The 15,688-nt window shown below is 56.1% G+C and overlaps 1 protein-coding gene across 1 annotated transcript; it reads right to left on the bottom strand.

The window, feature by feature from the left end:
* Positions 1 to 885: 885 nt before the first annotated feature.
* On the bottom strand, positions 886 to 13,588 carry wdr13 (WD repeat domain 13; the record flags this gene model as incomplete). The annotated part of the gene is given in 10 exon segments (XM_055665782.1): positions 886 to 1,049; positions 2,929 to 3,067; positions 5,689 to 5,788; positions 6,836 to 6,886; positions 6,889 to 7,015; positions 10,351 to 10,358; positions 11,110 to 11,377; positions 11,379 to 11,413; positions 13,453 to 13,501; positions 13,504 to 13,588. Coding segments are annotated over 10 exon segments (1,012 nt in total), but the record flags the coding sequence as incomplete, so codon positions are not given.
* Between the last annotated feature and the right edge of the window lie 2,100 nt (positions 13,589 to 15,688).

The raw sequence follows: 15,688 nt of genomic DNA, 5'->3' as shown, positions 1-15,688 counted from the left end.
GACTGGAGGTAGGGAGAGACTATTTCTGCTTCCTGCAATGGTGGCCATTGTTCGAGCAGCACTAGACGAGGGGACTGGAGGGGGGAGAGACTATTTCTGCTTCCTGCAATGGCGGCCGTTGTTCAAGCAGCACTAGATGTGGGGGGGGGGGGGTAGAGACTTTCTGCTTCCCGCAATGGTGGCCGTTGTTCGAGCAGCACTAGATGAGGGGGGGGGGAAGGGAGACTATTTTCTGCTTCCTGCAAATGGCGGCCGTTGTTCGAGCAGCACTAGTGGATGGGGGGGGTAGAGATTAGTAGAGACTACGTGGTTCTGCAATGGCGTTCCTGCATGCATGGAGCCGTTGTTTGGTTCGAGCAGAGGACTATTGTGCTTCCGGGGGGGGATGTGGTGGGGGGGGGGGGTGGGGGGGGGGGGGGGGGGGGGGGGAGGGGGGGGGTGGGAGGGGAGGGGTAGAGACTATTTCTGCTTCCTGCAATGGTGGCCATTGTTCGAGCAGCACCAGACGAGAAGATGGGAGGGGGAGAGACTATTTCTGCTTCATGCAATGGTGGCCATTGTTCAAGCAGCATTAGACGAGGGGATTGGAGGTGGGGAGAGACTATTTCTGCTTCCTGCAATGGGCGGCCGTTGTTCGAGAGCACTAGATGATTATCCTGATGGGAGGAGGAGGTGTGAAGGGTGGGGGGGGGGGGGTAGAGACTATTTCTGGCTTCCTGCAATGGTGGGCCGTTGGTAGAGCAGCACTAGATGGGGATGGGAGGGAGGGAAGGTGGGGGGGGGGGGTATGTGTAGGGGGGTACTATTGTCTGCTTCCTGCATGGTCAATGTGTGCCGTTGGTCGTGTGGTTTCAGCACTATAGATGGGGGTGGATGGGAGGTAGGAGGGGGGGGAGCGGCTATTTCTGCTCCCTGCGCCAGATGATGACCATCCCACATGCATCGCTGGAGGCCAGCAGACTCTCGTCACAGTTGAAGCTGACCCCCAGCACGGCGGCACTGTGTCCCCTGCAGCTTGTTTCACCACCGCCTCCATTGTTCACCCAACGCTCCACGTCAAAGAAGTCCACGCACATTCCTCGAGCTGCTCCCCGTCACTGAGGGGCACAGAGAGAGATGGGGGGGGGGGGGGGTCAAGTGGGGCTGTACCCCCATCCATCCCTTCCTTCCCCTTCCGTCCCCTTCCCCTCCCCTCCCCTCCCCTCACTCTCCCTCCCCCTTTCCCCAGCCACCTCTCCCTCCCTTCCTTCCCCTCTCCATCACACCTTCCCCCCCTTCCTTCCCCCTCTCTCCTCCATCCCCCCTCTCCCCCTCCCTTCCCCCCCCCTCACCCTGTCCCCTCTCTCCCTCCCCCTCCTCAATCTCCCCCTCCCTCCTCCCTTCCCCTCTCATCTGCCCCCCAAAAACCCCTCTCCCGATTCACCAAAACTTCCCATCTCCCTCCCAACAACCCTTCCCCCTCTCCCTCCTCCCCTTCCCTTCTCCCATCTCTCTCCTCTCCTTTCTCCCCCACCCCCCTCCTCTACCTCCCTCCCCTCCCTCCCCTTCCCCCACCCTCACCTCCTCCCCTCCCCCCCTCGTCCCTTCGCCCCTTCTTCCCCCTCCCTCCCGCCGCTACCACCCCCCCTCTCTTCGCCCCTTCCCTCTCCCCCCTGTCCCCTCTCCCCTCTCCTCTCCCTCCCCCCTCTCCCTTCGCTTCCCCTCTCCCCTCCCCTCTCCCTCTCCCTCCCTCCCCCCCTCCCTCCCTCCCCTGCTCCTCCCTCCTCTCCCCATCATCCGTCCCCCTCCTCGCTCCTCCCCCGACAATCCTCTCCCTCCCCCCTCCCCCCTCCCTCCCCCCTCTCCCCCTCCCCCCCCTTCCTCCCTCTCTCTCCTTCCCCTCTGCCCAACCCTCCCCTCCCTTCCTCCCTTCCCCCCCCCCTCCCCTCCCATAACCCAATGTCTCTCTCACACACCTGTCCACACGTCAGCTGGACATGGGAGCGAGGGTCCCCTCTGCAGCCGAACCCTCCACCCACCCCTACATACCTGCCCACTCCTCCACCCTCCCTCACCCACCCACTTAAACCCACACACACACACACACTCACACACCCACACACACACACACACACACACACACACACACACACACACACACTAAACACACACACACACACACACACGCACTCACACACACACACACACACACACACACACACACACACACACACACACACACACACACACACACACACACACACACACACACACACACACACACACACACACACACACACATACACATCTAAACACACACACACACACACACGTACATACACACACACACACATAAACACGTGCATACACATATAGACGTCTACACACACACACATGCACACGTACACACACACACACACACACACATATACACACCTAAACACACACACACACACACCCACACACCCCCACACACACACACACCCCCACACACACACCAACCCACACACCCACACACCCACCCACCCCCACACACTCCCACAGCTACACTTACCCCCCCCCCTCTGTGAGGCAGAGAATTCCACAGACTCACACAACTCTCACTGTGAGAAAAAGTGTTTCCTCGTCTCCGTCCTAAATGGCCGACCCCTTATTCTTAAACTGTGTGTGTGTTTGTGTGTGGCCCCTGGTTCTGGACTCCCCCAACACCAGGGACATGTTTCCTGCCTCTAGCGTGTCCAAACCCTTAATAATCTCATATATATCCCGTCTCATAGAAACATAGAAAATTAGGTGCAGGAGTAGAGGCCATTCGGCCCTTCGAGCCTGCACCATTCGCCATTCAATATGATCATGGCTGATCATCCAACTCAGTATCCCATCCCTGCCTTCTCTCCATACCCTCTGATCCCCTTAGCCACAAGGGCCACATCTAACTCCCTCTTAAATATAGCCAAATATAGCCTCACCCACACAGGCCCCCTGGCGGAAGGACATGAGTGGGCAGAAGATGCTGCGGACAGGGTGGGAGTTGTGGGCGATCTCGAACGTCCGTTTCAGCTGCAGTGTCCCCTCGTTGTCCATCACCCTTGGGGGAGAGAGAGGGGTCTGGGGTCAGGACACTCTACTGCTCCACCCCCCCCCCCTCCTCCCCCCCAACCTTTCCCCCTCTCTCCCACCACTCCCCCCCCCCCCCCCCCCACCCATCCCCCACAACCCACATTGGGAAAAACAGACCCAACATATCGGTCCAACTGTTCACAGTTAATATTAAAATGGACACAAACATCCACCACAGAGCGGAAGCATTCATCGCTGTGGTGGGAGGCACCAACATTTGGCCAGCCCTCCTCCAGTTTGGTCAGGCCTCACCCTCCACAATCTGCGGGCTGCCATACCGGACACGACAAGGTAAAGTCCAAGGGGAGGCTCCTGAACCGGTGCCATTCCCCACCGGAGAACCGCGGATTCAAGATGGTGTAGGCCGGCGGGTCGGAGGTCCTAAAGTTTCCCGCCGCGCCCCGCAGCCAGGAGTGTCGCAGACCGCAGGGCTCTTTTCTCTCCCTCCTCCTCCCTCCAATCCTCTCTCCCTCCCCCCCTCCTCTCCTCCTCACCTCCCCCCCTCCTCTCCCCCCCCCCATCTCCCACTCTCTCTCCCTCTCTCCCCCCCTCTCTCCTCCCTCTCTCCACCACCTTCTTCCCTCCCACCCCTCTCCTCTCTCTCATATCACCCCCCTCTCCCTCTTCCCCCTCCCCTCTCTCCACACCTCCCCCTCCCACCCCATCTCCCTCTCTCCCACCCCCTCTCCCCTCTCTCAGCACCTTCCCCCTCCCGTAACCCCCCTCACCACCTTCTCTTCCGTCCTCCCACCCTCCATCCATCGCACTGTGGGGGGGAGGGGGAGGATGGGGACAGTGAGGGGGGAGTGAGTAGCCTGGGTCAGGCAATGCCCCTGTCACCCTCCCCCCCCACCCCCCGCTATGGGGGCGGGGGGGGAGGGGTAATGTAGAGGCAGAGAGCTCTGTCACCCATGAGTGTAGGGAGAGGAAGGTGGGGAGACTGGGGATGGGGGGGGGGCAAGGGAGGTGGATAGGGGTCTCCTTTTGCTGCTTCCTGCACTGGTGGAGGGGTTATTCGAGGGAGCACTAAGAGTGAGGGAGGGATGGGAATGAGGGGAATGGGGGGTAGACTATTTCCGGGCTTTTTCCTGCATGGTGGCCGTTGTTCGAGCAGCACTAGATGAGGGGATGGGGAGGGAGACGGGGTAGACTATTTGGGCTGCTTCCTGCAATGGTGGCCGTTTTCGAGCAGCACTAGACGAGAAGATCTATGGCACTGAGAAGGGTTGTTCCAGGCACATTTCTTCCTTTTCTGCTTCCTGCCAATGGGTGGCCGTTGTTTGAGCAGCACTAGACGAGGGGATTGGAGGTAGGGGAGAGACTATTTCTGCTTCCTGCAATGGTGGCCATTGTTTGAGCAGCACTAGATGAGGGGATGGGAAGGAGGGAGGTTGGGGAGACTATTTCTGCTTCCTGCAATGGTGGCCGTTGTTCCAGCAGCACTAGAGGGGATGGGAGGGAGTGGGGGAGGGAAGACTATTTCTGCTTCCTGCAATGGTGGCCGTTGTTTGAGCAGCACTAGACGAGGGGATTGGAGGTAGGGGAGAGACTATTTCTGCTTCCTGCAATGGTGGCCATTGTTTGAGCAGCACTAGATGAGGGGATGGGAGGCAGGCAGTTAGAAACATAGAAATTAGGTGCAGGAAGTAGAGGCCATTCGGCCCTTCGAGCCTGCACCATTTGCCATTCAATATGATCATGGCTGATCATCCAACTCAGTATCCCATCCCTGCCTTCTCTCCATACCCCCTGATCCCCTTTAGCCACAAGGGCCACATCTAACTCCCTCTTAAATATAGCCAATGAACTGTGTGGCCTCAACTACCCTCAGTGGCAGAGAGTTCCAGAGATTCACCACTCTCTGTGTGAAAAAAGTTCTTCTCATCTCGGTTTTAAAGGATTTCCCCCTTATCCTTAAGCTGTGGCCCCTTGTCCTGGACTTCCCAACATCGGGAACAATCTTCCTGCATCTAGCCTGTCCAACCCCTTAAGAATTTTGTAAGTTTCTATAAGATCCCCTCTCAATCTCCTAAATTCTAGAGAGTATAAACCGAGTCTATCCAGTCTTTCTTCATAAGACAGTCCTGACATCCCAGGAATCAGTCTGGTGAACCTTCTCTGCACTCCCTCTATGGCAAGAATGTCCTTCCTCAGATTTGGGGGTAGATGGGGGTAGACTATTTCTGCGTTCCTGAGTCCTTATGGCAGTGTTCGAGCATCACATAGACCCGGGGACTGGAGGTAGGTAGAGACTATCTTTCTGCTAGACTGCAATCCTGGCCCGTTGAGAGAGTAGCACTTCCTCCTGGACTGGATTAGGGAGAGATATTTCTGAGAAGCTTCCTGAAATGGTGGCCGTTGGAAGCAGCGAGGTAAGCCCCGAAGGGGACTGGAGGTAGAGAGACTATTCCTGCTCCCTGCAATGGTGGCCATAGGATAGAGAGAGACACGGAAGGGAAGAGATAGAGTGTGAGGAGAAGGAGAAGAGAACGGGAGGAGGGAGGCGATGGGGAGAGAGAAAGAGCCAGAAGAGGGAGAGAGAGAAGAGAGGGAGGGGAGGGGAGCCAACGCAAGGATAGTGAGGGGTACCTGTACAGCAGCAGTTTTGTTGATGCCCAGGGCATTGACAGCAAGGAGGGGTTCCCTAGCCTGAGCCATTGCTGATCCAGGAGCCTCAGGTGAAGGATGTCTACTGATGGGGATTCCCTTCATCTTCACCACCACTTTCGCTTGGCCTTGTTTGTTAGCTTTCCCAAACGGACACAGGGGAAGACACACCAGAGATATCTCATATGGAAGCTTAGTCTTAATATAACCTCTAGCCAACTGGAAGCAGTGGAAACATAGGCCTGAAAAAAGACCACCCATCTCCGATAATTCGTGCTGAACACATATTCTCCCCTAGTCCCATCTACCTTATGTTATGTTAGCTTTCATTGCAAAAGGATTTGAGTACAGGAGCAAGGAGGTTCTACTGCATGCAGTTGTACAGGGTCTTGGTGAGACCACACCTGGAGTATTGCGTACAGTTTTGGTCTCCTAATCTGAGAAGGACATTATTGCCATAGACTCAAATCCTCTATTGCAAGAATGTCTTTCCTCAGATTAGGAGACCAAAACTGTACGCAATACTCCAGGTGTGGTCTCACCAAGACCCTGTCCAACTGCAGTAGAACCTCCCTGCTCCTAGACTCAAATCCTCTATTGCAAGAATGTTCTTTCCTCAGATTAGGTATAAGACCAAAACGAGGTACGCCATACTCCAGGTGTGGTCTCACCAAGACCCTGTACAACTGCAGTAGAAGCCTCCCTGCTCCTATACTCAAATCCTTTTGCAATGAAAGCTAACATACCATTCGCTTTCTTTAACTGCCTGCTGCACCTGCATGCCTACTTTCAATGACTGGTGTACCATGACACCCAGGTCTCGCTGCCTCTCCCCCTTTCCCAATCGGCCACCATTCAGATAATAGTCTGCTTTTCCCGTTTTTGCCACCAGAATGGATAACCTCACCTCGGTTTTAAAGGATATCCCCCTTATCCTTAAGCTGTGACCCCTTGTCGTGGAAATAATTTTTGAGTCTGTGGAATTCTCTGCCTCAGAGGACGGTGGAGGATGCTTTCAAGAGAGAGCTAGATAGCGGAGTGGGGGAGGGAGAGAGGGAGGGAGAGGGGAAGGGGGGCAGAGAAGGGGAGATTGTGGGAGGGAGGGAGAGAGGGAGAGAAGGGATAGTACCTGTAGCCATGTCGAAGAGGAAGGAGAAGATACTTCCCCTCTCGTCGCCGGCCACAGGATACGTCCCGGGGCATCGAAGGACAGGGAGAGCACTCGGCCCGTCAGCTTGCTGCTACCCCCCTTCACCTTCTTGCCCGTAGAGATGTTCATCACGTGGACATTCTGCTTGCTGTTCCCCACCTGGGGAGGGGGGGAAACATAGAAACATAGAAATTAGATGCTGGAGTAGAGGCCATTCGGCCCTTCGAGCCTGCACCATTCGCCATTCAATATGATCATGGCTGATCATCCAACTCAGTATCCTGTACCTGCCTTCTCTCCATACCCCCTGACCCCCTTAGCCACAAGGGCCACATCTAACTCCCTCTTAAATATAGCCAATGAACTGGCCTCAACTACTTCTGTGGCAGAGAGTTCCAGAGATTCCCTCTCTGTGTGAGAGAGAGAGAGAGAGATCTCGGTTTTAAGAGAGGCAGAGAGAGAACTCTATCCTTAGCTGTGAGAGAGACAGCCGAGAGAGAGAGAGATACACGAACAATCTTCCTGACAGAGGAGCCTGTCCAGACCCCGAGAAGAGATTTGAAGACAGAGAGACAGAGAGAGACAGAGAGAGCCTGACAGAGAGAGAGAAGAAGATACAGAGGTAGAGAGAGAGACACAGAGAGGCTCAAGTGAGGTTGACATGTTGAATGGGCTGATGAACTTCCTCTCTCTGCTCCTCTTTGGCATATCTCTCTCCCCCCTCTCTCTCTTTCTCTCTCCACCCCCTCTCCTCCCTGATCTCTCCACTCCCGACTCCCCCCCCTCTCTCTTCCTCTCTCCCCACCTCTCTCCTCTCTCTCCCTTCCCCTCTTCCTCTCTCTCCCCTTTAGGCCCTCTCTTCAGCCCAGAGGTCCCGTCTCCCCACAGGGGAATCTCTCCCCCTCCCTCCTCTCCCCTCTCTTCCTCTTTTCCCAGGGTTGACTCTCACCAACCCTCTCTCCCTTTCTCCACGGTCCACTTGAGTTGGATCAATCCTCCATGATACCCTGGCTTTTTGCCCTAGAAATCTGTTCCCTCTTCTCCCCCTCCTCTGATTCTATCTTTGATCATATCTCCCCTCCACGTACCACAGTGAGTATTCTATTGACGGACTGAAATCACCCCCCTCTCCGTCTTCTCTAGGTCCCTGTCCCCTCTCCTCCTCCACTCCTCTCTCCTCCTCCCCCCCTCCCTCCCCCTCCTCCCCTGTACCCCAGTGAGGTTGTTATTGACATAGAAACATAGAAACATAGAAATTAGGTGCAGGAGTAGGCCATTCGGCCCTTCGAGCCTGCACCAGCACCAGCACCGCCATTCAATATGATCATGGCTGATCATCCAACTCAGTATCCCGTACCTGCCTTCTCTCCATACCCTCTGATCCCCTTAGCCACAAGGGCCACATCTAACTCCCTCTTAAATATAGCCAATGAACTGGCCTCGACTACCTTCTGTGGCAGAGAGTTCCAGAGTTCACCACTCTCTGTGTGAAAAAAGTTCTTCTCATCTCGTTTTTAAAGGATTTCCCCCCTTATCCTTAAGCTGTGACCCCTTGTCCTGGACTTCCCTAACATCGGGAGCAATCTTCCTGCATCTAGCCTGTCCAACCCCCTTAAGAATTTTGTAAGTTTCTATAAGATCCCCTCTCAATCTCCTAAATTCTAGAGAGTATAAACCAAGTCCTATCCAGTCTTTCTTCATAAGACAGTCCTGCATCCCAGGAATCAGTCTGGTGAACCGTCTCTGCACTCCCTCTATGGCAATAATGTCCGTCTCTCAGATTTGGAGACCAAAACTGTACGCAATCCTCCAGGTGTGGTCTCACCAAGACCCTGTACAACTGCAGTAGAACCTCCCTGCTCCTATACTCAAATCCCTATGGCAAGAATGTCCTCCCTCAGATTAGGAGACCACACATTAACCCCCCTCTCCCCCCTCTCTCCCCTTCCCCTCTCCCCCCTCTCCCTTCTCACCCCTTCCCCTCTCTCCCCCCTCTCCTCCCCTTCCCCCTCCTCGCACCTCTCCCTTCTCACCCCTTCCCCTCTCTCCCCCCTCTCTCCCCTTCCCCTCTCCCCCCTCTCTTCTCTCCCCCCTTCCCCTCTCCACTCTTTCTCCCCCTCACCTCTTTCCCCTTCCCTCCACCTCCCCTCTCTCCCCTCTCCCCCCCCCTCCCCCCCCCCCCCCCCCCCCCCCCCCCCCCCCCCCCCCCCCCCCCCCCCCCCCCCCCCCCCCCCCCCCCCCCCCCCCCCCCCCCCCCCTCTCCCCTCTCCCCATACCCCTTCCCCTCTCTCTCCACTCCCCTCTCTGCCCCCTCTCTCTTCTCTCTCTCCCCTCTCCCCCTCTCCTCCACCCCGCCACGTACCAGTGATGTTATTGTTGATGGGCTGGATATCCCCCTCTCCCTGTCCCCTCTCTCCCCCTTCCCTCTCCCCCCTCTCTCCTTCTCTTCTCTCCCCCTGCCCCTCTCTCACCACTCTCTTTCTCTCTCTCCCCTTCCCTCTCCCCACTCTCCCCATCATCTCTCCCCTCTCTCCCACGCCCCTCCCCCCCCCTCCCCCCCCCCACGTACCACGGTGAGCGTTGTTATTGAATGGGCTGGATCACCCCCCCCCTCTCTCTCTCTCCTCTCCCCTTCCCTCTCCCCACTCTCTTCTCTCCCTCCACTACTCCCTCTCTCCCTTCTCACCCCCTTCCCCTCTCTCTCCACCTTCCCTCTCTCCTCTCTCTCCCCTCTCCCCCTTCTCGTCTCTCTCCTCTCTCCCCCCTTCCCCTCTTCCCCCCTCTCGCTTCTCTCCTCTTCCCCTCTCTCCTCTCTCTCCCTTCCCCTCTCCCCCTCTTCCCATAAACTCTCATCTTCCCCTCTCCCCCCCGCCTCCCCTTCCTCTCTCCCCCCCCCCTCTCTCCCCACAGTGAGGTTTGTTATTGCCGGACTGAATCACCCCTCTCTCCCCCCTCTCTCTCCCCCCCACGTACCACGGTGAGGTTATTATTGCTGGACTGAATCTATTGATGGACTGAGGAGAAACCCGCCGCTCCTCTCTCCCCCCTCCCCCTCGCTCCCCTCCCCCCCCCCCCCCCCCCCCTTCCCCCGACGTACCCCGGTGAGGTTGTTATTGCCGGACCTGGGTACCTCTCCACCCCCCCTCAAGTCCCCCCCCCCACGTGCCCACGGTGAGGTTGTTATTGACGGGTTGGATCTATGCTGATGGAAACTGGATGGACCCCCCTCCTCTCTCTCTCCCCCTCTCTCCCCCCCTCTCCCCATCCCTCTCTCCCCTCTCTTCTCCCTTCCCTTCCCCTCTCCACTCTCTTTATCTGTTGACGGACTGAATCACCCCCGTCTGTCCCCCCCCTCCCCCTCCCCCTCTCCCCCCCACGTACACGGTCAGGAATCTGTTGTTTATTGACGGACTGAATCACCCCCCTCCTCTCTCCCTCCCCCTCCCTGTCCCCCCACCCTCTCCCCTCTCTCCCTCTCCCCCCCCCCCACTTACCACAGTGAGTGTTGTTGTTGACGGGCTGGATCATGCCCCCCCTCTCTCCCCCCCTCTCTCCTCTTCCCCTCTCTCTCTCTCTCTCTCCCCTTCCCCTCTCTCCTCCACTCCCTCTCCCCCACTCTCCTCTCCCTCTCCCCCTCCCGGCTCCCACTCCACTCTCTCCCATCACTCTCCCTGTCCTGCAGTGTCTTCTCACTTCACTCCCACCCCCTCCCCCCCTCTCCTCCCCTCCCCCCCTCCCTCCCCTCCCCTCCCCCCCTCTCTCTCCCTCTCTCTCCCTCTCCCTCTCCCCCCTCTCTCCCCCCTCTCTTCTCCCCTCCTCTCTCCTCCTCTTCCCCCTCTCTCTCCTTCCCCCTCTCTCCCACCTCTCTCTCCCTCTCTTCCCCCTCCCTCTCCCTCCGCCTTCCTGTTGCTCCCCTCTCTATCTCCCCACCTCCCTCCCCCCCCCCCCCTTCCCCCCCTCTCTCCCTCCCCCCCCCCCCCCTCTCCCCCCCCCCTCCCCTCCCCTATCCCTCCTCCCCCCCCCCCCCCCCCCCTCCCCCCCCCCCCTCCCCCCCCCCCCCCCCCCCCCCTCCCCCCCCCCCCCCCCCCCCCCCCCCCCCCCCCCCCCCCCCCCCCCCCCCCTCCCCCCCCCCCCCCACGTACCACGGTGAGGTTCCTATTGTCCGGACTGAATCCTTGTGGACTGGATACCCCCCCTCTCTCTCCACACCCCCCCCCTCCCCCCCCCCCCCCCCCCCCACGTACCACAGTCATGGTTGTTGTTGACGGGCTGGAAGATGCAGCAGAGGAGGGGCGAGCCGTCGGGGTCGGTGATCTGGCGGATACAGCGGCCGTCCAGCGTGCACCAGATGCGGAGCGTGGCATCGCGGGAGGTGGAGACGATCACGTCGTTGGACAGGGACCAGGCAAAGTCGGTGACGGCGGCCTCGTGCCCACGCAGGACCCGCTGCAGGGACGGGGGCAGCGGCACCAGCTGCAGGATGGACAGGGTCCCGTCCAACGAGCAGCACGCCAACCTGCTTACGCTCGTCATTGGCAAAACTGAACCTTCGCACTGGACAGATGGAGGATGGAGGGATGAGGGAGAGAGAGAGAGTGGAGAGAGAGAGGGATAGAGACAGAGAGAGAGGCAGAGAGAGATGGCAAAAGAGAGAGACAGACAGAGAGTGAGGACAGAGGGGGAGAGAGGTACAGAAACAGAGACAGACAGAGAGGGGGAGAGTCAGAGATAGGGAGAAAGACAGAGGGGGAGAGAGACAGAGAGGGTGAGATAGAGAGGGGAGAGAGAGATTTGGAGGGATGGAGATAGAGAGAGAGAGAGAGAGAGAGAGAGAGAGAGAGAGAGAGAGAGAGAGAGAGAGAAGGGGAGAGAGAGAGATAGGGGAGGGATCAAACGAGAGATGGGGACAGATAGAGGGAGGGATGGAGAGAGAAGGAGAGAGAGATAGAAAGAGGAGAGGGATTCGGAAGAGAACCAGAGGAGAGAGAGAGCGGGCAGGAGGAGTGGCAGGTGCAAGTTAATGTGGATTAGTGAGGGGAGAGAGAGAGAGAGAGAAGGAGGGAGAGAGAGAGATATGGAGGGATGGAGGAAATAGAGAGGGAGAAGAGAGATCTGGGAGAGGGGAGGAATAGATAGAGAGAATGGAGGGATGGAGAGAGAAGAAGGAGAGGGATGGAGAGAGAGATGGGGGAGAGATGGAGATAGAGAGGGAGAGGGAGATATAGGGAGGGATAGAGAGAGGGAGGGATAGAGAGTGAGGGAGAGAGATGGGGGGAGAGAGAGAAGGGGGAGTGAGAGAGAGAGGGAGGGGGGGAGAAAGAGGGAGAGAGAGAGAGATAGGGAGAGTGAACCGGAGAATAGAGAGATAGAGGAGATGGAGAGAGAGATGAGGGAGAGGGATGGAGAGATGGGAGATAGAGAGGGGGGAGAGAGAGAGCGAAGGAGGGAGAGAGAGAGAATATGGAGGGGATGGAGATAGAGATGGGGGGAGCAGAGAGAGGAGGGAAGAAGGGGAGGAAAGATAGAGAGATGGAGAGGAGAAGGGAGAGGAGGGAGAGGGGAGAAATAGATAGAGAGATGGAGGGATCGAGGAGGAGAGAGGGGACAGATAGAGGAGGGGAGAGATAGGGATAGGAGAGAGAGATAGCGAAGATGGAGGAGAAGTGAGAGAGAGAGAGAGAGAGAGAGAGAGAAGGGAGGAGAAGATAGCATGGGTGATGGAGAGAGAGAGTGGAGAGGGAGGGATGGAGATAGAGATGGGAGGAGGGGGAGAGAGATGATTGGGAGAGAGAGATGGGGAGAGAATATAGAGAGAGAGACACAGAAGAGAGGGAGAGGGAGAAATAGATAGAGAGATGGAGGGATGGAGGGATGGAGATAGAGACGGGGGGGGAGAGAGAGAGAGAGAGAAGGCGAGAGAGGGGGAGAGGGAGGAATAGATAGAGAGACTGGGGGAGAGAGAGAGAGAGAAGGGGAGAGAGATAGGAGAGAGAGAAGGGAGAGAGAGGGAGGAGAGAGACTAAATAGAGGGAGAGATTGAGGGATGGATGAGAGAGAAGGGGTTAGGGATGGAGGGATGGAGAGAGAGAGATGGGAGAGGAAGGAGATAGAGATGAGGGGAAGAAGAGAGGAAGACGAGAGAGAGAGATAGGTGAAGCAGATGGAGAGAGGAGATATGGTGAGGATGGAGAAAGGGATCGGGGAGAGAGAGAGACGGAGAGAAGAGAGATAGAGGGAGAGAGAGAGGGGAGAGAGAGAGAGAAGGGAGAGGGGGAGTGGGGGAGGAGTGAGAGAGGAGAGAGAGGAGAAGGGAGAGGAGTGGGGGAGTGAGAGAGGGGAGAGAGAGAGGGGAGAGAGAGAGAGGGAGAGAGAAAGAGAGAGAGAGGAGAGAGAAAGAGGAGAGATGCGAGTCTAGAAGAGAGAGATAGAGAGAGGGGAGACCATACAAGCCCAAAGAGATAGAGGGGAGGGAGAGGGGTGGGGAGGGGGAGTTAGACAGTTGAGATCGGCAGTTAGATGTCAGAGGCAGAATATGAGACCCCTCCCTCCCTCCTCCCCTCCCCTCCCATTCTCCCCCCCCCCCCTCCCCCTCACCACCTGGTCTCCGTGCTGTTCGAAGATGTGGTACATGCCAGCGAAGGCGCTTAGTTCTCGCTCAGCGTGGTGTCCGCCTGCCATGGCCCCTGCTCGCATTCTCCGCTGCTGCTGTGTGGTACCAAGCTGCCCGCTGGCCTGGGGGGGGGGGGGGGTCTATGGGGGAGAGGGTAGGGGGAGAGGGGAGAGAGAGAGAATGTCAGACAGTTAGCATCACACCATTAGCACAGCAAGATCCCAGCGAGAGGGGAGGAAACATAGACAACAGGTGCAGGAGTAGGCCATTCGGCCCTTCGAGCCTGCACCATTCACCATTCAATATAATCATGGCTGATCATCCAACTCAGATTCAGATTCAGATTCAGATTCAATTTTAATTGTCATTGTCAGTGTACAGTACAGAGACAACGAAATGCAACGAAACTCAGTATCCTGTACTTGCCTTCTCTCATAGAAACATAGAAATTAGGTGCAGGAGTAGAGGCCATTCGGCCCTTCGAGCCTGCACCATTCGCCATTCAATACGATCACAGCTGATCATCCAACTCAGTATCCCATCCCTGCCTTCTCTCCATACCCCCTGATCCCTTTAGCCACAAGGGCCACATCTAACTCCCTCTTAAATATAGCCAATGAACTGGCCTCGACTACCTTCTGTGGCAGAGAATTGCACAGATTCACCACTGTCCTCAAAGATTTCCCCCTTATCCTTAAACTGTGTCACCCCTAATTCTGGAAGGGTGGTGGTGGAGTGCAGAACCAGGGGAGACAGACCGAGAGAGAGAGAGAGAGACACACACACACACACACACACACACCACCACACACACACACACACACACACACACACACACATACACACACAAACACACACACACACACACACACACACACACACATATATACACACACACACACACACACACACACACACATATACACACACACACACATACACACACACACACACACACACACACACACACACACACAGTTTAGAGAAGAGTTCGGCCCATTTAGAACGGTAGACGGAGGAAACATAGAAACATAGAAATTAGGTGCAGGAGTAGAGGCCATTCGGCCCTTCGAGCCTGCACCATTCGCCATTCGATATGATCATGGCTGATCATCCAACTCAGTATCCCAAGGGCCACATCTAACTCCCTCTTAAATATAGCCAATGAACTGGCCTCAACTACCCTCTGTGGCAGAGAGTTCCAGAGATTCACCACTCTCTGTGTGAAAAAAGTTCTCCTCATCTCGGTTCTAAAGGATTTCCCCCTTATCCTTAAGCTGTGACCCCTTGTCCTGGACTTCCCCAACCTCGGGAACAATCTTCCTGCATCTAGCCTGTCCAACCCCTTAAGATTTTGTAAGTTTCTATAAGATCCCCTCTCAATCTCCTAAATTCTAGAGAGTATAAACCAAGTCTATCCAGGCTTTCTTCATAAGACAGTCCTGAACATCCCAGGAATCAGTCTGGTGAACCTTCTCTGCACTCCCTCTATGGCAATAATGTCCTTCCTCAGATTTGGAGACCAAAACTGTACGCAATACTCCAGGTGTGGTCTCACCAAGACCCTGTACAACTGCAGTAGAACCTCCCTGCTCCTAGACTCAAATCCTCTATGGCAAGAATGTCTTTCCTCAGATTAGGAGACCAAAACTGTACACAATACTCCAGGTGTGGTCTCACCAAGACCCTGTACAACTGCAGTAGAACCTCCCTGCTCCTAGACTCAAATCCTTTTGCAATGAAAGCTAACATACCATTGGCTTTCTTTACTGCCTGCTGCACCTGCATGCCTACCTTCAATGACTGGTGTACCATGACACCCAGGTCTCGCTGCATCTCCCCCTTTCCCAATCGGCCACCACCCAATTGGGAGAAGGAACACACTATCTTAAAGATTAAATCAGACAGAGGGGAATTATTAACATTACCTAACGATATCAACAAAATATTTGCTCAATTTCATCAGAATTTGAATCCACCTTAACAGAACCTACACAGTGTGCAGATTTTTGGATATTTGTAATCGTCCAAAACTAGAGTTATAGAACCATCTAACCATATAAACATTACAGCAACGGAAACAGGCCCATCTCATGCCACTACAATCCATGCCGACAAGTTTTTTTTCCCCTTAGTCCCACCTGCCTGCACTCGTACCATAACCCCCCTTCCTTCTCTCCATATGCCTATCCAATTTATTTTTAAATGTACCCTGAACCTGC

The sequence above is a fragment of the Leucoraja erinacea genome, unplaced genomic scaffold (assembly GCF_028641065.1).
Source record: "Leucoraja erinacea ecotype New England unplaced genomic scaffold, Leri_hhj_1 Leri_1483S, whole genome shotgun sequence".
NCBI classification, from domain to species: Eukaryota; Metazoa; Chordata; class Chondrichthyes; order Rajiformes; family Rajidae; genus Leucoraja; species Leucoraja erinaceus.
Note: the sequence above shows the minus strand (reverse complement) of the source record. Positions and strands in the feature narration are given on the sequence as shown.